The sequence below is a fragment of the Nerophis lumbriciformis genome, linkage group LG39 (genome assembly GCF_033978685.3).
Source record: "Nerophis lumbriciformis linkage group LG39, RoL_Nlum_v2.1, whole genome shotgun sequence".
NCBI lineage: Eukaryota > Metazoa > Chordata > Actinopteri > Syngnathiformes > Syngnathidae > Nerophis > Nerophis lumbriciformis.
The window spans coordinates 7,923,814-7,949,217 of record NC_084586.2 but is presented as its reverse complement, the minus strand read 5'-3'; the positions used below and the strand labels follow the sequence as shown (position 1 = coordinate 7,949,217).

The window sequence follows — 25,404 nt, the reverse complement described above, 5'->3', positions numbered from 1 at the left end:
TGGCTTAAATGTTTGCGAAAACACTTTGGATAAGTTCCGCACAGACTCCTAAATTGTTTGCGATGTTTGAAAAGAGGTACATGTCTACGGAATACGTGCATCGGATATTTGAAGACTACACTGTCTTTGACGTTGACAATAACATTCATGTCCCGTCAACCCTTTGGTTGTATATTGTATATTGCAAAACTAAATTGTTTTTGGATGTTTAAAAACACGTACGAGTGTACGAAGCAGATACAAAGGAGTCATGGAAGAGAGTACACTGCGACGTTTACGAAAACACATATATTAGGTGGGTTGAATTGTCTTTAATGTTTGCGAAAATGAGTACAAGACTCAAGACTCAAGACTTAAAAAAACATACAGATATTAACGCAAGAGGTACATTGGATTCGTAGAAGACGGTACACTATCTTTGATATTTATGGAAACCCATTAATAATAATAATGATGGATTAGATTTATATAGCGCTTTTCTAGACACTCAAAGTGCTTAGCGCATTAAGTTAGCAGAACAGTTTTTAATGTTTACTAAAACGAGTATGATATACTGACAGAAGACTTACAAAAACGTACAGAGGTTTACGAAACAAGTACATGGGATTCGTATTGTTCGTATTAATTCGTATGTTTACGAAATGTTCACTAAAGATTGGTTCCGATGTTTAAAAACACGATGTGATTAATTTAAGATTGCAAAACACAGTCTTTGATTTTTTATGAAAACACATACTAAAAGTTTTACAAAAACGTACAGATGTTTACAAAACAAGTACATGGGATTCATAAAAGACTGCGTAGTATCTTTGACGTTTATGAAAACGGGTGCGAAGACTTTCCAAGAAAAATAACATAAGAATTGTTAGAGACTCAGTATTTGCAAAATCACATACACTCGGGTTGTTGAATACTCTACACGTACAAAAACACGTATGTTACGTTCGTTAAAGACTAAATTGTCTTTAATGTTTACGAAAACACGTACGTTACGTTCGATAAAGACTAAATTGTCTTTAATGTTTACGAAAACACGTACGTTACGTTCATTAAAGACTAAATTGTCTTTAATGTTTACGAAAACACGTACGTTACGTTTGTTAAAGACTAAATTGTCTTTAATGTTTACGAAAACACGTACGTTAGGTTCGATAAAGACTAAATTGTCTTTATTGTTTACGAAAACACGTACGTTATGTTCGTGAAAGACTAAATTTTCTTTAATGTTTACGATAACACGTACGTTAGGTTCGTGAAAGACTAAATGGTCTTTACTGTTTACGAAAACATGTACGTTACGTTCGATAAAGACTAAATTGTCTACTGTTTACGAAAATACGTACGTTAGGTTCGTTAAAGACTGAAATGTCTTTACTGTTTACGAAAACACGAACGTTAGGTTCGTTAAAGACTAAATTGTCTTTATTGTTTACGAAAACGCGTACTTTAGGTTCGTTAAAGACTGAATTGTCTTTACTGTTTACGAAAACACATACGTTAGGTTCGTTAAAGACTGAATTGTCTTTACTTTTTACGAAAACACATACGTTAGTTTCGTTAAAGACTACATTGTCTTTAATGTTTCCGAAAACACGTACGTTAGGTTCGTTGAAAACTAAATTGTCTTAAATGTTTACAAAAACACAAATGTAAGATTCATTTAGGACTTCGTCTGTGTGAGCATGAATCGTTTCTACGTCAGTCTCGTGATTGACAGGTTAATCCTGCCTCTAGCTCAAAGTCCCCTGGGATAGACTCCAGCATCTCGTAATTCTAAGTAGAATAAATGTCGCTGTATAAAACGATGAATAAATGGTTCAAATTGCAGCCGTCACTCAGTGAGAATCAACTTATTTCATGAAGTTAGACAAACTTTCACTCTTGCATAATTTGACTCACATTGGGGGTGACTGTTTTGACTGACGTTACTTTTTTTTTTTTTTTTTGCCTCGTGTTTGCCTCATTGGCAACATGATAGACTGCTGGCAAAATATGGGCTCTCGTGTGTGTGTGTGTGTGTGTGTGTGTGTGTGTGTGTGTGTGTTTTGTGTGTGTGCGGTTGCAACACTAAGAAATTTTCCACTGTGTTGACTTTACAAGCCAGTCATCTCTGTCATCACTCAAAAAAACATCACATAAATGATTAAGACTATCTCTCATCTCCTCGTCTAGTGGATATATTGATTCAAAATGAATTGAACTACATGTTAACACAATTGTTAAAAAAAATAAAGTAAAAAAAAACTTCTGGTTTTATTTTGAAAAGGTTCTGGTAATACAAAGTGATATGTTAACACACTCATTGAAATCATACTTGATGACTGCTGTTTGAAGTTGGAGTGAGACAGCAATGTTAGAACTTTTTGTGGAATAACATGACCTGTAAATTGTGGCATGAAAATTCAGGTAAACAGTTTTTGTTGGAGAATCTGATGTAAACACATGCTAATGTAATTTGTGAAAACAACAACTGTACTGTGATTGTAACAAACATGGGCAAAAATACGGAGGGGGCCGGGGGGGAATGACGATATGACTTGGCAGGTGAAGTTACAAGGAAAAGGACAGACCGAAGCATAACTCCTTTGATCGAGCAGGTAGAGATGTGATATTCGTGAACGAATCGAGTCTTTTGGACGATTGCTCATTCTACTACAAAACCCAAAACCAGTGAAGTTGGCACGTCGTGTAATTCGTAAATAAAAACAGAATACAATGATTTGCAAATCCTTTTCAACTTATTCAATTGAATATACTGCAAAGACAAGATATTTACTGAGAAACTTTTCTTTTTTTTTTGCAAATAATCATTAACTTAGAATTTAATGGTAGCAACACATTGCAAAAAAGTTGGCACAGGGGTATTTTTACCACTGTGTTACATGGCCTTTCCTTTTAATAACATACAGTAAAAGTTTGGGAACTGAGGAGACACATTTTTTAAGCTTTTCAGGTGGAATTCTTTCCCATTCTTGCTTGATGTACAGCTTAAGTTGTTCAACAGTCCGGGGTCTCCGTTGTGGTATTTTCGGCTTCATATTGCACCACACATTCATATTGCACCAGTCTAGTACCCGCACTCTTTTACTGTGAAGCCACGCTGTTGTAACACGTGGCTTGGCATTGTCTTGCTGAAATAAGCAGGGGCGTCCATGATAACGTTGCTTGGATGGCATCATATGTTGCTCCAAAACCTGTATGTACCTTTTAGCATTAATGGTGCCTTCACAGATGTGTAAGTTACCCATGCCTTGGGCAATACACCCCCATACCATCACAGATGCTGACTTTTGAACTTTGCGTCTATAACAATAGTTATTTTCCTCTTTCACACGACGTCCACAGTTTCCAAAAACAATTTGAAATGTGGACTCGTCAGACCACAGAACACTTTTCCACTTTGCATCAGTCCATCTTAGATGAGCTCGGGCCCAGCGAAGCCGGCGGCCTTTCTGAGTGTTGTTGATAAATGGCTTTGGCTTTGCATAGTAGAGTTTTAACTTGTACTTGCAGATGTAGCAACAAACTGTAGTTACTGACAGTGGTTTTCTGAAGTTGTTCCTGAGCCCATGTGGTGATATTCTTTAGAATAGAATAGAATGGACTTTATTGTCATTATATTTGCATAAAACGAGATTAAGGACTCCAACTTAAGGTGCGGTAGTTGGAACAAATATGGGGTAAAAATAAATAAATAATAAAATTAATTACACAACAGGCAATAAAGAAAAAAATTAAGAATTTAAATAACAGACTACTATTCAATAAGAATAATAAGCAATCCTGTACAATATACAAAACACTATAGAAATACAAAATACTGTACAATATACAGAACAAAACAAGAGTACCGGAGTAATAAATAACAATCAGTGTCGGACGTATTGCCCTCGAAGGGTAATATTGCACAGTAGGGTACTAGGGTAGGATATTGTATAGGGGTGAATTATTATTATAAGTTAGAGTTCAACATGGTGACAGCTCTTGACTTGACTTGACTTTATTAATTCATGCTTGCAGTGGAGCCAGGGCCCCACTGAAAAAACAGCTGAACTTTACAATGAATATCAAACAAACAAAAATAAAAAAAATTAAAAGAACAGACAGTATTTTATATTAAAAAAAAAACATTTTCAGGGCAACAGCAGCATGGAAACTATTAGCATTCTGGTATATGACTGTATTACTTATTTAATTAGATAGTGTCATTATACAGTTTAATTGCAGCAGGGTAGAGTTTTTAAGTCTCTGTCTTGGCTTTGAGCTCGGGTTCAGCCAGCTTATGTTGGTTCCTCAATGTCCTGGCAGTGCGGCTGCCTCGTGTTGGAGGTAGCAAGTCATGCAGAGGGTGTTGCTCATCATGCATATCCCTGACCAGCTTCACTGCAGCCTCCTCTCTCCTGGTCTGGAGTGATGGTAGGGGTTGTGAGATGTTTCCAGCTTTCCTCGTAATGATTTTACAGGCACGTTTCTGGACTCGCTCTAGCTCTGCCTGTTGTTTTTTGGAGCAGCCCACTAAGAGCACTGAGCTATATTCCAGACACGGCCTGATGAGAGTGGTGTAGATGGTAACAAGGTCGTCTGCAGGTAGTCCATGTCTTCTCTGGGAAAGAAGCTGTCTCTGAGCCTGTTTGTTCTGGCTCTGATGCACCTGTAACGCCTGCCCGATGGTAGCAGGTCGAACAGGTGGAAGCCAGGGTGTGTGCTGTCCTTGGTAATGCTTTTTGCTCTGTTGAGGGAGCGGGACTTGTGTAAATCCTTCAGGGAGGGGAGGGGGCAGCCGATGATTTTTTGTGCAGACTTTATGACCCTCTGAATCGCCTGTTTGTGTGCTTCAGTGCAGCTGGCGTACCACACTGTTATGCAGTACGTCAGCAGGCTCCCGACAGCCGAGCGATAGAAGGTCACCATCAGCTGCCTCTCCAGTCTGTTCTTCCTCAGCACCCTCAGGAAGTGGAGTCTCCGCTGGGCCTTCCGGATGACCGCAGTTGTATTTTAGGTCCAGGAGAGGTCAGTAGATATGAGCGTGCCGAGGAACTTGAAGGAGCTGACTCTCTCCACCTCCTCGTCGTTGATGTAGAGGGGGGTGGGGTATGCAGTGTTTTTCCTGAAGTCAAAGATGAGTTCCTTGGTTTTTGTTGTAATGGGACCCACCACCGTTGTGTCATCGGCGAATTTGATTATGGTGTTCTCCGGGTGGGCTGGACTACAGTCATGGGTGTAGAGGGAATACAGCAAAGGGCTCAGCACACAGCCCTGTGGGGAGCCGATGCTGAGTGTGCGAGGAGGAGAGATGGGGGCCGAGTTTCACTGTCTGAGGTCGGTTGGTCAGGAAGTCCTTAATCCAAAGACAGGTGGGTGTGGGGAGGCCTAAATCCAGCAGTTTGGTGACCAGGATGTCTGGAATGATGGTATTGAAGGCGGAGCTACAGTCGATGAAAAGCATCCTGACATAGCTCCCCCGGTGTTCCAGGTGGCTCAGTGCCGAGTGGAGAGCCATGGTTATGGCGTCGTCCGTGGATCTGTTTGCCCGGTAGGCAAACTCCTGTGGGTCTAGGGCGGGGGGAGGCAGGCTTGAATGTGGTGTAGGACCAGCCTCCTGAAGCACTTCATGATGACAGGTGTGAGTGCTACTGGGCGATAGTCATTGAGGTTGTTTGTGGCAGCTTTCTTGGGTACCGGGATAATTGTGGCGGATTTAAGGCAGGGTGGGATGAGTGCCTGTGCCAAGGAGAGGTTGAAGAGGACGGTGATAATGTAGGAGAGCTGGTCAGCACCTTCTGGACCAGCCGCCTTCCTGGGTTTCACTGCCTTGAGCACCCGCCTGACCTCGTGCTCCTCAAGAGTGAGTGTGGGAGTGCTGGGGGCTGGGGGGGTTGGGAGGGCTGGGGGCCGGGGGTTGGGAGGGCTGGGGGTGGTGTGGTTGTGACTGTTTGTGATGTCTCAAAGCGAGCAAAGAAGCAGTTCAGCTCCTCTGCCAGCGATGCATCCCAGTCCCCGGTTACTGCGTCACAGCCTTTATAATTGGTGATGTGCTGTATGCCCTGCCACATCTGCCATGGGTTGTTGCTTGAGAGGTGGTCTTCGATCCTCTCTTTGTAGTCCCTCTTGGCTTCCTTGAGTCCTCTCTTCAGGTCAGCACGCGCAGCACTGTATAGAGCACTGTCACCTGACCTGAAGGCGGTGTCGCGGGCCTTGAGGAGCATGCGGACCTGGCTTGTCATCCAGGGTTTCTGGTTTGGGTAAACCCGGATGCTTTTTTTCACATTGACATTGCCGATACAGTACTTTATGTAGGATAGTACCGACTCTGTGTGTGTGGGCAGGTCTTGGTCTTTGAAAACATCCCATGCAGTGTATGCAAAGCAGTCCTGTAGCTGGGGGAGTGCATCCTCAGGCCAAATTGTGACAGTCTTTATTACTGCTTTTGTCCTTGATCTGAGGGGGGTGTAGGCAGGGATGAGCATCAAGGAGAGGTGGTCTGACTGGCCTAGGTGGGGAAGGGGGATGGCTCTATATGCCTCTTTGATATTAGAGTAAACATGGTCCAAAGTGTTTCCCCCTCTAGTAGGGCATTTAACATGCTGGTAAAATTTTGGTAGTACTGTTTTCAGATTGGCTTTATTAAAATCTCCAGCAATGATGTGAGCACTATTGGGGTGGGCACGTAGCTGTTTATTTATTGTATTTAGCAGTCGAGAGAGCCATGCTAACATTAGCATCCGGTGGTATGTAAACTGCCGTGATGACTACTGTTAGCTCTCTTGGCAGAAAAAAGGGTCTACATTTCACTGACATTAACTCTAGGTCAGGAGAACAGTGACTGTCTATGATAGTGCTGTTATTAGACCATGCGTTATGTACATAAACACAGAGACCACCTCCCCTGCTCTTACCGGAGTCCTCGTTTCGGTCCCGACGTAGCAGCGTGCGGTCTGTTAGCTGCACCGCAGCGTCGGGGATTAGGGGGTGAAGCCAGGTTTCGGAAATGACCAAAAAACAACAGTCCTGAATGTAGCTATTTCCAGCTAGCTCAAGTTTTAGCTCGTCCATTTTGTGAGCAATGGATCTGGCGTTGGTGAGGTATACGATCGGCAGCGGAGGCTTGTGGGGCTGTTTCTTGATTCTCTCCAGGAGACCAGACCGGCAGCCCCGCTTTTGTTTCCTCTCCCGCCGCCGCCGCCTGCGTCGCCTGCCGGATCCAATAACAATCCACGGAGATTCCGGTGGTCTTGCTATCTCGTCGGGTATGTTGTGTGAGCGGTGGAAATCGCTCGAAACAGTCGCAAAGGTAGACAGACATAACCAAAACAATATAAAACTTCACACACCGATGTCGGTTTTTGATGCAGTACCGCCTTTTGATGATATTACGGACCGTAGATGGTGAAATCCCTAAATTCCTTGAAATAGCTGGTTAAGAAATGTTGTTCTAAACTGTTGGACAATTTGCTCACGCATTTGTTCACAAAGTGGTGACCCTCGCCCCATCCTTGTTTGTGAATGACTGAGCACCTATAGAGTAATATGTGTGTACATTTAAATGTTTATGATCCACTGCTTATCTTATAACTGACACTAGTAATTGTTTGATTCCTTGATAAAAAAATAAAAAAAAACTGTTAAAAAAAATAGTAACAACGCAGCTTTTTGAAAGACTCTTTGGGGGGAAAAAAAAGGCTCCTCAAGATCCAGCTCCCTTCAAAAAGCCATAAATCCAACCTCTACCAGCAATGCCTCTGACGGCAGCAGACTCTGGAGCTCGAATACTCCCTTTCGAGGAGAAAGTACCCTGCCCTTGTTTGAATAAGATTAAGAAAGACACAATGCTATTTGATCAAGCTAACTTTGTAGCCCTTATTTTTAAAACGGTGACTGTAGCGATCCAACAGCAAAGGACAAGTGATAGAATTAAAACCGTAGTCAAGGCTGCAGAACAATTTCTGGGGATTGAGGAGGCGAAAGCAGAAATTCTTTATGAGATGCTTCAAGAATCCTGTCAACCATGATTGATGGTATTTCTTGTGCAACAATGCCAAAAGTTGAATTGTGAATGGGCAAGAGTTTAGGAAAATGGTATCAGAGATGAAAGTAGCTCATGAAACATGGTGTAAACCTCAGTTGGACTTTGTATTGAACTATCAGATCTGAAAGGAAACAGTCAACAGGATGGTGGCTGCTAAACATTTGTAAAAGATACTGAAGTGAATTAATTAACTCATATTATGTTTTGTATATGGTGAAGGTTTATATTCACCTTAGAGAAAGCGAACCACCAGTATAAGTAGTGGTATTTCAGTTTGAGCACATACTAAGATAATGCCCCTTAGTTTGACAGTCGCATGTGGACTGGATCATTTCTCGTCGGAGAAAAGGCCCAAATTTGGACTTCGGAATGCAAAAGTGATAGCCCTATCCTTGACTACATGTTTAGCTCAACGCCAACATTTAATTTATGACTTAAATCAGTTGTTTTTCCAGACACTTTCACATGAACATCTCCTTACATGGTCAGGTTGTGTTCTTCTGACTTAGCACACAGACACAGGAAGGAGGAATATAAGAACTGTTTTGGCTTGTCCTCCTCCAGGAACTGCAGTCCTGTGTCATGACGCTTGCTTGTAATAAAGCAACTTTTTGTTCAACGACGCATCACCGACGTCTCTTTTGATCCAGCCGCACTGCCATGTCACCCTTCTGTCCAGATGAGGATGACAAGATCCGAAATACACATCAATACACTGGCAAAACAAAAATAAAATGTTTCCAGTGACTTTGAATGAACATTAATTAAAGTCTGTAGCCCTATGATAAAATGCTGAAATTGTCAGTTTTCAAATCCAATAGATTCCCAGAAGTGCAAGAGGCGGGAAAAAGTACGGTGGTGCCATGTCGGAATGATGATTGCAAAAAAGCAATAAAGGTTAGAAACAACGCTTCTAGAAAATGAAGGAAGCATTGTAACCAAGACAGAATATAATAGAAGATCAATGAAAGAAAATAATGAAGTATGAGACAATTTTTCTCATGAATTGGTGCGGAGATACAACTAAGAGAAGTGTGCACAATGGTTAGGAATTTAAAAGAAACAAACAAGGTGTTAAAATACTTGTTAATGGAAATGACTGCGCTGTCACAAATTAAAAAAAAAAAAGTTGGACTTACTTGGAAAAAAGGTTGCAGATATTTAAAACAGTGGTAGTCCCTTGGACCAAGCTCACAGCCAGCACAAAGAGGAAATACCAAGAAGTAGTCAAGAAAAAGCCTAAAAAGGGAACTCTAGTCAATAATGATTTGACTGTATGAACTCAAAAGAGCCTTACACAGAAGTGGGTTTTCAGCACCAGGACAGTAGCCGATACGTTTTGCAAGTACCTGAGGAAGCAGTGATTGTTGTACTTAACTGTTTTAATAAGACATGGAGTGAAGGAGAAATGCAGGCCGGTTGGAATAGCGCCCTGATTCAGGAAGCAGGGCAAAGACACAGCAGATGCAGGAAACTATCGACCAATAGCACTTCTCACTTAGACAAATGAATGGAAAAAGTAACTGTCAACAGGTTGTCATATTATCTACAACCAACAGAATTACTTGTGTAACCCACCTGGTTCAGACCTTGGTTTCTGTTCCGACCAGGACTGAACCTAGTTCTGGCATGAGACGAGCGCACTATCAACCTGGTAACCAGCACTGCTCTTAAAGGTTGTCAGAGTGAGGTTTACCAATGTACCCAAGGCACAGCCACACCAGCTGGCCCCTGACACTCACCCCCTTAACCCTCACTCTCATCCGGGTCACGGCACCACTGTAACCTGCCTGGTTCAGTCCCTGCTTTTCTGTTAAGCCAGGACCCAAACCTGGGTCATCCAGCATGAGACAAGCATGCTAGGTAACCAGCACTGTTCTTGAGGTTGTCAGGGAGGTTTACCAACGTACCCAGGACCCAGCCACACCGGCCTGGCCTGTTACTGCAATGAACAAAGGAAATACTCGAAGTTTTTTTTATTACTTTTTAGAATTCGGAGGACTGATCTTGTGGTAGAGCCCTTCTTCTGTTGGATCCTGGCGCACATTGGTATATGGGGCAATGTAAGCGCTAACAAAGTGTTCAAAATTGCAGACAATGACCTGCTTTTATCATCTTCACAGAATTAGAGGTACCCTACTTTTTTTTTTACACAAGGTTATATATTATAATTTTTCATTCCTTTTAGGGTCTGTGTTGAAATGTTCAGCAGCACCAGAATACACTTCCTCTCAAGCTTATGGTGTCATGGCTGCGCCATAGTCAAATAATGATAGCGACAGAGGACACTTGATGAAATACCAAACCATTTAATCACCAGATACAAGAGGACATCCTGTTGACATTTCAAAATTAATGTGTGAAATAATGATTGACGTGAAATAAGATGACAGCAGCTGCTCTCCACTTTGCTAACGAGCATCTTTTGCTAATGAGCAGGAATCAAACTATTACATCTGTTAGCCTTTTCACAATATTGCTCGGGGGACATTTAAGATACGCTTTAATAAATTAAAGTTGTTGGACGTAATGTCACTAAAGTCCAACATTCTCATAAAGTGATGATAGTGGAGTGCTAATTCTAGTGTGCTAGCATCATGGATTTCAGCTTTTGTGTCTCAATTTAAAATGCCAGCTAGGTAGTGGTTCATTATTTAAAATGCTGCTAATCCATACAACTACAGCTCATACATATATTTGGACGTACAGTAGACATATCAGCTTATTATGACTTGAAAACCTTTTGACTTTGTTCTACCTATTTGCTTTGTAAACAATGCACTGTGTAGCTCTTGTGTTAACACTGAACAGACGGCGAACATACAGTAAGCTCGTATTCATCCAAAAAGTCTTGCTCGTGACGTTTTTATCGTCATCCCGGGCAATGTTCCGTCCATACGCGCATATTCCAACATGTTTTACGGCATAGCGGTGCCGTGGACCTCAACAGGAGTGACTCAGAAGTTGAATTCAGCCAATTCAAAGAAGCAAAGCCTGCGTTCATCCTGTTGGTGAAATGAGCGGCATGCTTTTTCTTTTCAACTGCGCGTGAAAATGCTCACTCGCACGCATGCTTGGTGCTTTCTTATGCACTCGCGAGACATTCCAGACGTGGCGTGCATTTCAAGTTTTGGCTCCAGGTGTGCAGGCTGTGTTGTCGGAGCAGGTTGCTATGCAGGCCAACAACAAGGAAGTTGTCTCTGGTAAGGAAAGGTGGACGCAGCATCAGGTGACATTTTACATAAAACACCAGCTTCAACTTCACTTCCATAACAAAAAAAGTGCCGTGTGGTCCAGTGGTTTGCAGAATACAGCGCTGCTCCATCCACTCACGGCCAAGAGGTGCAAATTCCTCAGCTGTCTGCGAGGGCAAACGGTGGAGAGGAGCTGCCAGGACAAGGGAGGAATTAAAGTTAGGAAGGAAATGAGTTGCAGCTGTTTAAATAATACGAGTGAGCGGCTCCATTATTCTTTTTCTTATTCTTGGCCACATGTGTTTAAAGAACTGACGTCAACAATGGAAACGTTTTAAGACCAGGACTTCCAGTAAATGCTTACACACCAGCGGCTGGGAAGTCCAACACACCAACGACTAAGTAAAGTACACACGTACACACCACTACTTACGTTGACCACAGAACTTTTCATTTTCATTTGAAAAAATTGAAAGATTTGATCCTAATCCTTTTTAAAATGCCACCTTTGTTCTCTTAAGTCACACTTTTTTTCTCAGAATTGTATTATTGTGTGGGTTTCCGCAACTTTAGTGTCATAAACCTTACTCATATTTTGTTTCTAGAAAATGTGTTTTTTTTCCCTCACTGATCTTTATTCCATTGATTATATAAATATTCAACTTTATTCAGACTTTTTTCCTGCTAATATTGCAAATTCCATCCATCCATCCATTTTCTACAGCTTAATTTAAACTGTTCTGTTCAAAACGACTTTTGCCCCCCCCCAATAAAACTTTGTTAAAACTACCTTTTTTGTCAAATTATTGATTTCTACAACTTTTGTCTAGTAATGAAAACATACTATTAAATTGAGATGTTATTCTTATATCATGATATTCTTGTATTATAGTTTCCCCACGAAATTACATTTTCATTGTAAAACATTCTACTTTATTTGGATAAAATCTGATTGTGGAGGGGGGCGTGGCCTGCGGGCCTGCCGCGGAACGGGGTGTGTCAGGACCGGCCTCGAAGATGGCGACAGGTGCGTAGATGGCCCAGGTGGGCCTTGTTATCTAATCACTTGTCGCCCTTTATTGGCAGCAGCCGGGAGGAAAGGAGTAGTTGGAGTTGGAGGTGCTGCTAAGCAGACGCAGAAAAGACTTGTTGCTGGAAAGCAAAAGTTTCGCACCTTGTGAGAACAAAATAAAACAGTGCTATACCCTGAATTCCTGGCAGTGTGTGGTGGTCTGAAGAACCCACTAGAGGGCAAACTCTACATTTGGCGCCCAACAAGCCAGATCACCCAAGGACGTTGGAAGCCGACGCCCTGACGGCTTTGTGGAGCGTTCTCGCGGAGGTGACAGTGGCCAGCTGTCAACAGCTGGAGGCGGTCCGCCAACAAGTGGCACAGCAGAGCCAAATCCTGCAGGCGCTGGCGGACCCGATCGGAGCGGCACCGCCAACATCAGCGGCCGTCTCCATGCAGCGCATGAGGGAAGAAGAGGACCCCCATGCCTTCATAGACATTTTTGTGGCCACAGCGGAGACATGTGCGTGGCCGAAGGAGGAGTGGGGAGTGCGACTCTTGCCGCTGCTGGCGGGGGAGGCGCAGCGAGTGGCGCTTAGCCTACCGGCAGCCTCCCGCGTGCACTTGCCGGACCTGAGGAGGGCTGTGCTAGACCGGACCGGTTGCACCGCCGAGGACCACCGACGCCGGTTCCAGGCGCTACGTCTGGGGACAGAGGACCGCCCGTTTGTGCTCGGAGCGGCTGGTCACGGAGGAGTTCTTGGAGGCGATCCCAGCGCGGACGGCGGCCTGGGTCCGTTACCACCGGCCCCAAGACCTGGCTGCAGCAGTGACGATCGCCGAGGACCACCTGGCGGTGCACCACGAGGCGCGAAGGGAGACGACCGTGGAGGCAGCCGAGCGGCCAGCACAAACACCGCTCAGAGGGAGGAGGCGGCGCCGGCAACTGACTCTTTTGTGTGTGCTTCCTCGCAGGTCCCAGCTTGTTGGGCGCCAAATGTAGAGGTTGCCCTCTAGTGGGTTCTTCAGACCACCACACACTGCCAGGAATTGGGCATAACACTGTTTTATTTTGTTCTCACAAGGTGCGAGACTTTTGCTTTCCAGGAACAAGTCTTTTCTGCGTCTGCTCAGCAGCACCTCCAACTCCAACTACTCCTCTCCTCCTGGCTGCTGCCAATAAAAGGCGACCGGTGATTAGATAACAAGGCCCACCTACGGGCCATCTACGCACCTGTCGCTGTCTTCGAGGCCGGTCCTGACACACCCCGTTCCGCGGCAGGCCTGCAGGCCACGCCCCCCTCCACACTGTTATTTTCATAAAATTTTAACTTTTTTTTTCTCAATATTGTACAATTAGAAATATATTCAAATATAACTTTATTCTCGTAAAATGACATTTTTCTTCTGGGTACAATTATGGATTTTTACAACTTTTTTCTCGTTATGTTCATACAATTTCAATAAAAGTGAGATTTTATTCTCATTAATTTTTCTCATATTATTAATTTCTTCTTATGAAAATAATTATTATTCTTATAAACATTTCAACTTTATTTAGATCAAATTTAAAACATCCTCCTTATATTACAATGTAGTTGCATAAAATCAGAATATTGCCAAACTTTTTTCTCAATAGAATTACAAATGTATTTTCCTAAAATGAAAAAATGTATTGTAAAATTATGTATTTTTAGTCTCGTAATAATGCTCATGAAATCAGATTTTTTTGTTTTGTTTTTATAAAAGTGAGATTGTATTCTTCTAACATCAAGATTTTATTATTATAATATTCCAATTTTTTATCACTAAAATCATGATTTTATACTTGTGTATGTAGGTTCATCCAACACTTTTTTCTTTCCAATATTACAACTTATTTACATTATTTTCTTTGTTTTTTTATTTCAAAGTGACTTTTTTGTAAAAATGTGTTATGCAAAATTAGGGTTTTTGCGTTTTCAGTCTCGTAATAATCAACAACAATCATTCATACATTTCTTTAAGGGATTGAGATATTGTTACTTTGCTCGTGTATGATTTACATGTTGTTCTCATAAGTTATGACTTTCAAAAAATACAATTAATACAATTCTTAATTCCAGTAATAGTTTTAGATTAGTGTTATAAAATGTGTTTATTTCCTCAGTGAACCTCAATGGAATTTGTTCAACTGAACATTGTTTCTTCTAACCTTCTGTGATGTCAAAGCGCTCTGGTCTCAGCTTCTATTTTCCTCTCTCCATGAAGACTGTCGGGGTCGGGCGGGGCCACCGTTTGCCTGACAGCAATTTCAGGCCCCCCGCCGTAAATAGCTAACAAGTACTGCCAGGTCTCCTCTGAAATCTGACCGTAGTCTGCACCTGGTGGGGGATGCACACATTTTAAGGTCTTCTTTGTGGCTTGGGTGTCCCTGAGGCTCACCTTGCTTGAGCTGAACATGTCCTGCCTTCATGACGCCTATTTTACTATTGTCGATTGGACCAGGCGGCTCTGCGCGGACAAAAAGCGAGCTGGTAGACCGTAAGGATGACACAGTGCGTTTGTGTGCGCCATCTTACCGTTGTCTTTGCCTTTGACAAAGCTCTCCCACTCGCGGAACCACTGCATGCTGATGCAGAGGATGACGGTGGGCGCCTCGTCGGCCTGGAACTCTTTGTTCAGCTGCACACAAAAAGAACACCTAGAAAGTCACACTCGTTCCTCACACAAGCAAAGCTACACTTTTACCTTAATGAATGTGTCTATTTCCGTTTTTCTGCGTTTAGCCAGCGCCTCGAGCTCCACCTGGCAGATGGCGCACATGTACAGGTGGTTGACTGCAGGCCCGCCTCCAAATCTGACAACACAAACCGTGTGTAATGCTTTATATTGTAACTCAATATTTTAAGTACTATAGTGTAATGTGTAAAACCATTGTTAATGAGAGGAATATTATAAGGTTAGAACAGGGGTCGGCAACCCAAAATATTGAAAGAGCCATATTGGACCAAAAATACAAAAAACGAATCTGTCTGGAGCTGCAAAAAATGAAAAACCGTATATACAGTACGTCTTATAATGACATGACGCAAATGTCTATATTGGCAATAATAGCCTACTATCAAAATGACTATGTGTCGCAGGCTGAAGCAAATCTTCATTGACAGAAATGTTGAAATTTAATATTCATTCGACACATTTTTACAACATTAGAAACCCTTGGTAAATCAGAGGCTACTCAGGTGAGGTAACTCCTGCAAATTACTGGCTTTTAACAGCCAACGTAAAGATGTGTGTGTCCCCGAGTTAAAGCTGTCTTCTTCTAATGGATTTATTACAATCTTTGGCAAACTAGGTAATGTTTGCTGTGGTCTGGAACAACATGGCACACAAACAACTTTCTGAAATGCAGCCAATATTACATACAGATAATGTGTCATGAGACATGCAAATATAAATTGTATACAAAGAGGATAAAAGTAAAGGATATTAAATGAGCTCAAATACACCTACAAATGAAGCATAATGATGCATCATGTTCATACAGCTAGCCTAAATAGCATGTTAGCATTGATTGGCTTGTAGTCATGCACTGACCCAACATGCCTGATTAGCACTCCCAACAAGTCAATAACCTCAACAAAGGTCACCGTTGTGCATTCACGCACAGTATAAAACATTTGGTGGATAAAATGAGAAAGATGGAGTGGAAGATTTTGTCCTCAAACAAAAAACATACTAAAACAAAATAATTATTTTCCCCCCATCATTTTCCATATTCAATCCTTTTTTAAGAATGCTCCAGGGAGCCACTAAGGTGGTACTAAAGAGCCGCGGGTTGTGGCTTAGACTATTTAAAATAGAAATGTAACACCTTTGAACCCCGAGGGCCCAAAACGGGCATTACATGTGTTCCTTATTGTTTAGTTTATTTTCAATAACATTTTATTGTGGTTTTAATTGCAGCCTTGTTATTATTGGATACAAACATAAAGTATGCACACATTCTCTTAAGGACTCTTTTGGTCCCATTGACTCCCATTATAAATGCTGATTTTTAACAGACAGTAATCCTGGTATATTACTATGCTGTTTCCATGAAAATTTAATGAATCTCATTCTTGCCAATTTATGGATGTTTTGGTGTAATTGTGCCTCTTAACCACCAGATGGCACCAGAAAACCATGAGCGTAATTCTCAGAGCTTTGATGAGCGCAAATGAGTTGAACGGCCATTAAAGGGGCCCTATAATGCAAAAACAACTTTTCTTACCTATTGGTACCTGCTGTTGTGTGTTTGGGATCTCCATTAAATAACGCAAATTTGAAATCAAACCGTGGCGGAGATATTTATGAAGATTTTGCCTAATTTCATACTTACTGTAAATGAGCTGTTTGGAATTGTGTGTCCTGTGGCATTTTTCACACCAGTGACATCAGCAGATTTTCCATATATGGTATAGATTTACCCAAAGTGCTTTGCACGACTCCGCCATTGTAGTCCGTGCAGTAGTTAATAAACTCCTATTTTTTTCTCTGTCCTCTTATTGTGATGCAGACTGGCTCGTAAATGCACATGCATCCTTTTTCCATTTCTAATACAAAGTACCGTAAAGTTCTAATTGTATATCTGTCAGTAGATTTGCTATGGAAGCACTAAAAACTGCAACAAAGATGAGAGAAGACGCTGTCAAAGTGGAGCCACGTAATTAAGGCCACCACAAAACGGCACATTCTGAAGGGAGATGGTCAGAAAGCAGGTTGAAGATGGTCCGTAAAACATAATCTATGCAATACTTTGACCAAAGAACCACCATTACATGTCATGTAGACCACAAGGAAGTGTTTTAAATGTAGAAAAAAAAATCTAATATTGACCCGTTTAAAACCACTGAAATACAATAAAATGATCTATAATAGCATGGCAAATATGTATAAATAACTTATGTAAACTCAATAAGCTCGTACAAATAATATTGGTTGTCTACTTGTCCACTGTATCAAAGTCAACGAATTATTGACCTGTTCTCGGCTGTAATTACCCAACAACAAATATTACACTCTGTAGTTTATTTATTTTTAAATATTGCAATTTAGCATTTTTCTATTACAGTATTTTTTATTTTTGTCAACAAAAACAAACATAAAACAACCCATAAAAAATTATAACTTCATATCAATTGATAGATCCGAACTTCTTAAAAGATTTCAAGCGTGGAAAGTACAAAATATATATATAAACTATTTATAGACTAATGACACTTTTACGAGTGAATCTCTTTTAAATCCTTGGTATAAGTGTGTATAGTCAATCTTAAAGGGGAACTGCACTTTTTTTGGAATTTTGCATATCGTTCACAATCATTATGAAAGACATGACAAAGGATGGATTTTTTTTAATGCATTCCAACTTGTAAATAAAAGTCCTCTTACTGCGGAGTTAATGGGAGCTCACCCATAAAATTCAACAAACAACCATTTAAAAACTGCCATCAATACTCCATTTACATTTTGTAATTTGAATATTAACCAAGTATTAGTGATATTGTTGTTATAAGCGCTAATGCATACAAACTACTTTCGTGTGTACCTATGTTTATATCATCAAGTGGTCTGCTGCTTCCTTGCTCCCTGTAAGTTTATTGTAGATCATAAATCATGCATCTCACCTGGACAGAAGACGCCTGAGTAGGTATTCCGACAAGTTGGTACACTTTGACAGCCATTTAGGCCCGAAATTGGCGAGGATTATGATTCTTTATTTAAATAGGAATATATGAACATCCGAGCAGTCGACATCCTAATGACAGCAGACATTGTGCAGTAGGTGATGTTTTGTTATGTTGGTTGGCTCTCATGAAGTCTGCAGTGAGTAATAATCAGTGATGAAGAAAAACAAAAAAGCAAACCTCATGCGTAAATTAATGTGCCGTGTATGCTTAAAATTATCAGAATACGTAAATATTAAATGCTATTATCAATGTTACTACATTACATATATGATAAATAAATGATAAATGGGTTGTACTTGTATAGCGCTTTTCTACCTTCAAGGTACTCAAAGCGCTTTGACACTACTTCCACATTTACCCATCCACACACACATTCACACACTGATGGAGGGAGCTGCCATGCAAGGCGCTAACCAGCACCCATCAGGAGCAAGGGTGAAGTGTCTTGCTCAGGACACAACGGACATGACGAGGTTGGTACTAGGTGGGGATTGAACCAGGGACCCTCGGGTCGCGCACGGCCACTCTTCCACTGCGCCACGCCGTCCCGTATACACAATAATATACTTACATTATGTATATAAAACCTCAATGAAGGTGTTTGGATATTCTTTTAAGGGCTTAATAGGCAGAATTGCACAGCTCCCATAAGCTCCATTGTAAGCGAACTTTTGATCACATTTATTTAATATTTAGAATACAAAACAAATATAACATCCGTCGTCATGTCTCTCATAATGATTATGAACGATGGGCAAAATTCTAAAAAAACAGTGCTTTCCACAGGTGTTCACTTTTTGCCATTCACAGAGATCTTGGAACATAGAATAGCAGGGGTCTGCCTAATAGATGTAAACTTGGACTCTTTTACAGAATGTGATTGCGTTGAAGCGTGTCAAATATTTACCTGTTGTAAAGGTACTCCCACACATTCTGGGGCACGATAACGACCAGGTCGTCAATGTAGTGGTATTTAGTCGGTGGGATGCCTGCAGGAAGAGAAGGAAATATGTGGAATGTGAGGGAGAACTGTTAACAAATGACTTTCACCAGGTAGTTGGTGAATTATAGACTTCAACCCGATTAGGAAATATTTTTAAATGGTTCATGAAATGTAAATAGGACAATGTGTAACAAAAAACTAGGATGCTCCCGTTACCTCCATGGCGACAGAGGAAGGTGTGGTTGCTGATAGGGCCGGGCTCGGCGAAGGTGTTGAACTTGTTGAGCCATTCTCGGGAGATGTAAAACTGCAGCAGGCTGGGCTCCTTGGCGCTGGCCAAGGCTACCACCTTCTGCCGCTCTCTCACCGACTCCTCGCTGCTTTTCCTGCACAGAGTTCCAGAACTGATCATTTCTTTATCGTTCACAATCCTTATGTGAGACAAGAACATATGTTTTAACTTTTTAATGCATTGTAACTCGTGAATAAACACTAGCAAAAGTCAGCTATCAGTAAAGCCAAAGGTAGACACTCAATTTCGCCTATTAAGCAATATATGTAATGTAGTAACATGTACATTCATAATAACATGTAATATTTATGTGTTTTGCACATTTTAAGCATACGGCAGCATATTACATTCACAGACGCATCACAAAGTTCGCGTTTCCCTTCAACAACAAAATTTTAATTATGGCAGACTTCATGAGAGACAACAACGACTACTTTGGGAAAAATTATGATCCAAACCTAATATTTTTAAGCCTGGATATGTGGAGGATGATCTACAAGTTTTAGAAGCGGAGTCCTAAACAGATCCAGCTTTAGTGGCACACTAAGCATCATGCAGCAGTTTTGCTAAATGCAAAACAAGATATACAAAACACGAACATAATAAAACAATCACTTACTGTACAATGTCTGCTCTCACTGGGATGCTGACTGATGGGATGTTTATATCTTCTCGTTTAAAAGAAGAATTAATCTAAATCCTATCGCAGGTATAAAAAAAAAAGGTACTCAAACAAGCGTCTTTTTGTGCCTTTCTTGTCATCTCTAGGTTTACGTTGACTGTCAAAGTTGAACAACTTCTCGTTCACAACATCCTTACTATCCAGGTGAGAGGCATGATTTATAATCAAGAATTAACTTTCACCAACTCAGAGGCGATGCAGCAAAAACAGCTTAGTATGTCAATACTGTATCAGCATAAGCATGTTAGCTCTCTGTGATCACGGCACCGCTAAACTTTGTCCGCGTTAGCGCTTATACTAACAATATCGCAAATACTTGGTTAATATTCAGGTCACGACATGTAAATAAGGGCAGCACGGTGGACAGGGGTTAGTGCATGTGCCTCACAATACGAAGGTCCTGAATAGTACTGAGGGATCTTTCTGTGTGGAGTTTGCATGTTCTCCCCTTGACTGCGTGGGTTCTCTCCGGGTACTCCGGCTTCCTCCAACCGCCAAAAACATGCACCTGGGGATAGGTTGATTGGCAACACTAAATTGGCTCTAGTGTGAATGTGAGTGTGAATGTTGTCTGTCTATCTGTGTTGGCCCTGCGATGAGGTGGCGACTTGTCCAGGGTGTACACTGCCTTCCGCCCGAATGCAGCTGAGATAGGCTCCAGCACCCCCCGCGAACCCAAAAGGGACAAGCGGTAGAAAATGGATGGATGGATGGACATGTAAATAAGAGTATTGTTGGCGGATTTTGGATTTAAGATTGTGGATGATAGGCAAAATTCTAAAAAAAAGTGCACTTCACATTTAAGTACAGCGGTACTTTACGAGTTTGTGACGCAGCTCGTACCTTGAAAAATTCGTATTGCGAATAAATAAATTAAAATATTTATTCGGGACAAAAAAACTACGGCACTCACTTCTTCAGTTAAAAGTATTTAACATTTACAGCATTTTTAATGGACCTTTTAGTCGCTCCAACTCGTTCCAGCCATTACCACAATTTTTAAAGTACACCAAGTGAGCTTAAAGCCAGGAATACCACCAATAGGGTGAAGTTGTTTGTCCCTCTGATGAAGGCCAGATAACTAAATCACTTTGGGGCTGATTAAAAGGTCCTTTAAAATATGCCGTAAAAAGAGAGTGCCTTAGTTTTTTTTGTACTTTTATTGAATTTGTGTCCCTATTCCATAGAGTACCTCTTTTGTGATAACCTTTCCACTTGGAAGCCCAGACAGCATTCCTCTTAAACCATTTTTCTATTTAATCTTCTCCCTCCCAAAACACCCCAATTTTAACATGTAACATGCCTTTTTAAAAATTAATACAAACTTTTAGATAATAAATATTGTATAAAAACAACACAATAGAATGTTGTATAAACAACTACAGTAGTTGTATTAATTAATTTAATAATGTACAGCGTTTACTTTAGAGAGCAGACTTCTACAATATCACCTTGTGAGCTGCTTCTTTATCAAACACACCATCAGCAGCATCCGCATATTTTCATGGATAAATGTTTGCCGGTTAGGTATTTTTTGGCTGGCGTTTATCGACTCATTCTGCTTCAGTATGGTGCAGACTAGCTACACAATTGGTCATGTTTTGATGTTTTCTTTCTTTAGTTCGATGAATATCATCTACTACTTCTTCTCAGCAATGTCCTTCACACTCACTTTCTTCCTTCCATTGTTTGAAAAACAAAGTTGTCGATCGCTAGCTATAAGCTAATGCCAGCGAGTAAAACCATATAATTTGGTCGGATTTTATGGGGTTTACTGTGACATTCACTACGCTAACTAACATAACAATTAGCAGATAGAGCGCTCATATCCCGAAAAACTCGTAGCCCGTAGTACCACTGTATGTGAGATTGTTACAAAACGGTTTATGCAAACCTGTAGAAGAGCACATAGGCTTCCGCGTTCTGCACCACAGTCTCATGAACCTCTGCGACGTACTGGTCGTCAAATTCGTACCACTGTCCGTTGATGACGTTCTGACAGTACGCTATGTAGTGTCCACCTGGAGGAAAACAGAATAAAATGTGTACAAAGTAATTTATATACATGATATATATTTTCTTTGTCGTACTTCCAGCCGTGCCGTGGTGACAGATGACCGAGAGAAGGTCGTAAGTGGTGACTTGGGATGAACTGTCTTTAGCCAGGAAGGGTCGCATGTCCAGGCCCTCCAGCGGGAAGGAAACGTGGCTGCCGATCTTGAAAGAATACATCACCTCGTGCCGGAAACGTTTCAGGTGAATGCACAGAATCTGCACCACAATATTTAAATTAAACAAAAAGACAACAGTAGGTTAAAGTATGAGAGGGTAATACAGTGGAACCTCGATTTGCAAACCCCTTATTTGTATTTCCGCCTTTTGACAAGTTTTTTCCATTTTGCTAACTCAACATGAGTCCCAAAAAGACAACAAACCAGTGTGGAAAGAAGGTGGAAATAGCTCTGGAGTTAAAAAAAAAAAAAAAAAAAGACAATTTGTGAAAGGTACAATAATGTACAAGCAAGAATGGAAGAATCGACAAAGCAGGCCTTTCTCTTTCTGTCTGTCTGTGCCTTCCACATCAGTTCCTCCTTTGCCGGTATTAATGTAAGTGGATTTCACTTTTCAGGTGTTTATTATTGTAACAATATAGTTGTTAAAGTTAAGTATTTGTGTGATTTCTGATTGTTAGTGAGGACACTAAAGGGACCAAAACCAGAACTAGCAAAAACAAAAGTATGGTCTGGAGTGTCATGTGTCGATGTACGGTAACAATAAAAGAAGGTGTCCAGTTGTCGTCTTAATGAATTGTTTTATTCAAGACCTTACAGCTACTCCACGAGCTAACTGCTAGCCTCAAGCATGTACACAGAATGTCCCAACATGAAGACGCGCGGCAACTCGCACAAATCACAACATGCAGGGCACAGAACAGCTCCATTTCAAGAAGAAAGCTAAAACAAAAGTAGTGAACAGAAGAAAACATTTATAAATAACGTGATTACGTCAGACAAGCAGAAATGCACAGAGCCATGTTTGTTTACAGCAAAAGTCACTGCTTCTTCGCCTTTTACTTCTGTTTCCGGTATGTGCTGCGCATGTCAAAATAAAATATTCCGATTTAAGGTGTGATGCATGAAAATGCACGTCATAATCGGATCGTTTTTTTCAGGGTCTATGTACACAATAACATTCTAATCCTAATTATGATCACATTAAATACGTTTTGCCCGTGTACATGTAGCTAATGTTGGTTTAATGTCTTGTTCTTGCTGGGAAGTAGTGTTGTTGTCATTTTGTTAATAAAGAGATCCATCACCCCCTTGTTATGTTTGTTTGACATACAGTACTGTATAGCACTTTATATCGTGTTCAATGCTTCAGTAAAATATGGACTTTTGTCAAGGCTGGAATCCATTATTCATATTTACATTTTTTCTAAAGGAGAAATTTGCCTCACTATACGAAACTTTTGCTTTACGATCCCTATTCGAGAACCAATTAAGTTCGTAAATCGAGGTTCCACTTTATTATGCTTTTTAAAGGCTCCTTGCATGTGTAGCAGTGTTGTGTTAGTAATACAATTGTGTGTAAATCTATACAGGTCCAACAAAAAGACACTTTACTGTCTAACTAAATATAGTCGCAGTGTTTAAAGACAAACAATACCTCTGGAAGTCGCAGGACTTTGCAATATTTCACTCCATTTCTCAACCTGCAAAATTGCATTGACAATAATTCAAGATTAAGAAATATGTTTTGGGTCATTTATTTGCTCCCTTTTCATACTCACTTCTTACATCTCTCACAGCTGTACATGTTGTCTCCTGCAAGGCGACAGGAAAGCAAAGTGTATTATCTATTATGTTGACATGTAGGGATGTAACAATATCAAAATTTCACAGTATGATATTGTCACTGTATTAAGGCCACATTATAATTTTATTGTGGTGTTGTCAAAAACAAAAGACTTGGTAAAAATGCCAAAATGTGTCAAATTAAGTGGCAGGATTGTTTATGATTAACACACTTACTGTAATTGAACACATACATAATGCTCAAATGTTCTAATCATATTTATTACTTTAAACATATATTTTTAAGTGCAGACAATTGTGTGGGAACATCCAGTGTTCATTCTCTAAAAGCAGTGTTGTCTACAGTGGACATTTTTCAGATCAGTTTGGAAAACAGCATTAACAACACACATCATGGCGCCGATGAAGGCTGCCTCGGTGCTCTCGTGGGCTCTGTTTTGTTTGTTTTTGTGCGTAAATTGTGTGTCCGCGTGTTCTTACACCCGCGAAGAGCTACTGAACATCAGATCCATCATTCCTATGGACTTATTACCGGTCATTTTAGCGTCAGCTGCAGATTTGGTCCATTCTGTGATCAAAAGAGGGAGGCCGCACCGAAGAGGGAAGCGAGCGGGCGCCCTTGTCCGTCTCCGCGGACAGGGATTACGCACGCCTCGACCTGGCATCTTTCTCTCCAACGTCCGCTCACTTGCCAACAAGATGGACGAGCTAGCGTTGCTGATGAGAAGGAACAAGGACTTTTCCTCATCTTGTGTTTTGTGCTTCACGGAGACGTGGCTGAGCGCAAGTGTCCCGGACAGCGCGGTTCAACTGGAGGGCTTTCATCTTCTCCGCGCGGACCGAGAAGCGGGACTCTCCGGCAAAATAAGAGGCGGCGGAGTCTGCTTCTTCATCAACAACAACTGGTGTACAGACGTGACAGTGATATCCAAACACTGCTCTCCTTCTCTGGAATATATTTTCATTCACTGTAAGCCCTTTTACTCACCGTGTGAGATCATTTCATTCATTCTGGTGGCTGTTTACATCCCACCCGGCGCGGACGTGCGTGACGCTCAGCACACGCTTGCAGACCAGATCTTACATGTGGAACGGTCTTTTCCGAACTCTCTTGTTATCGTGCTTGGTGACTTTAACAAGGGAAATTTGAGCCAGGAATTACCCAAGTATAGGCAGTTTATTAAATGCCCGTATACAAATTGCTGCACCTCCAGTCACCAGTTCGTAAAACTGCTCAAGTTTGCGGATGACACTACCCTCATCGGGCTCATCTCGGATGGCGATGAGACCGCCTACAGGAGAGAGGTGGACCGGCTGGCGTCCTGGTGCAGCCTCAACAACCTGAAGCTGAACGCCCAGAAAACAGTGGAGATGATCATGGACTTCAGGAAAGTCACAGCCCCACCATCCCCCCTCACCCTGATTGACTCTCCCACCCCCGTCTCCATTGTGGACTCCTTCCGTTTCTTGGGCACCACCATCACCCAGGACCTCAAGCCGACCATCAGCTCCCTCATCAAGAAGGCCCAGCAGAGGATGTACTTCGGCAGCTGAGGAAACTTAAGGTGCCGACCAAGATGCTGGTGCAGTTTTACTCAGCCATCATCGAGTCCATCCTGACCTCCTCCATCACCGTGTGGTTCCCTGGTGCCACAGTCCAGGATAAGCATCGACTGCAGCGCATCGTACGTGCTGCTGAGAAGGTTATTGGCTGCAAACTCCC

General features: G+C 41.5%; 1 protein-coding gene across 3 annotated transcripts in view; it reads right to left on the bottom strand.

Moving 5' to 3' along the window:
• Positions 1-10,197: 10,197 nt before the first annotated feature.
• usp20 (ubiquitin specific peptidase 20) overlaps positions 10,198-25,404 on the bottom strand; it is a 26,953-nt gene continuing 11,746 nt past the window's right edge. For 2 of the 3 annotated variants that reach the window (XM_061931811.2, XM_061931813.2), the window contains exons 14-24: positions 23,657-23,690; positions 23,533-23,578; positions 21,954-22,134; positions 21,758-21,884; positions 19,106-19,275; positions 18,854-18,935; positions 14,963-15,071; positions 14,794-14,896; positions 14,657-14,725; positions 14,427-14,595; positions 10,199-11,413 (exon numbers count right to left, since the gene is read on the bottom strand). In XM_061931811.2, the coding sequence (XP_061787795.1) occupies positions 14,438-14,595; positions 14,657-14,725; positions 14,794-14,896; positions 14,963-15,071; positions 18,854-18,935; positions 19,106-19,275; positions 21,758-21,884; positions 21,954-22,134; positions 23,533-23,578; positions 23,657-23,690 (1,079 nt within the window). In that variant the 3' untranslated portion in view covers positions 10,199-11,413; positions 14,427-14,437. Of the gene's footprint in view, positions 11,414-14,426; positions 14,596-14,656; positions 14,726-14,793; positions 14,897-14,962; positions 15,072-18,853; positions 18,936-19,105; positions 19,276-21,757; positions 21,885-21,953; positions 22,135-23,532; positions 23,579-23,656; positions 23,691-25,404 lie in introns of all 3 variants that reach the window. The other variant, XM_061931812.2, reaches the window with a different exon arrangement.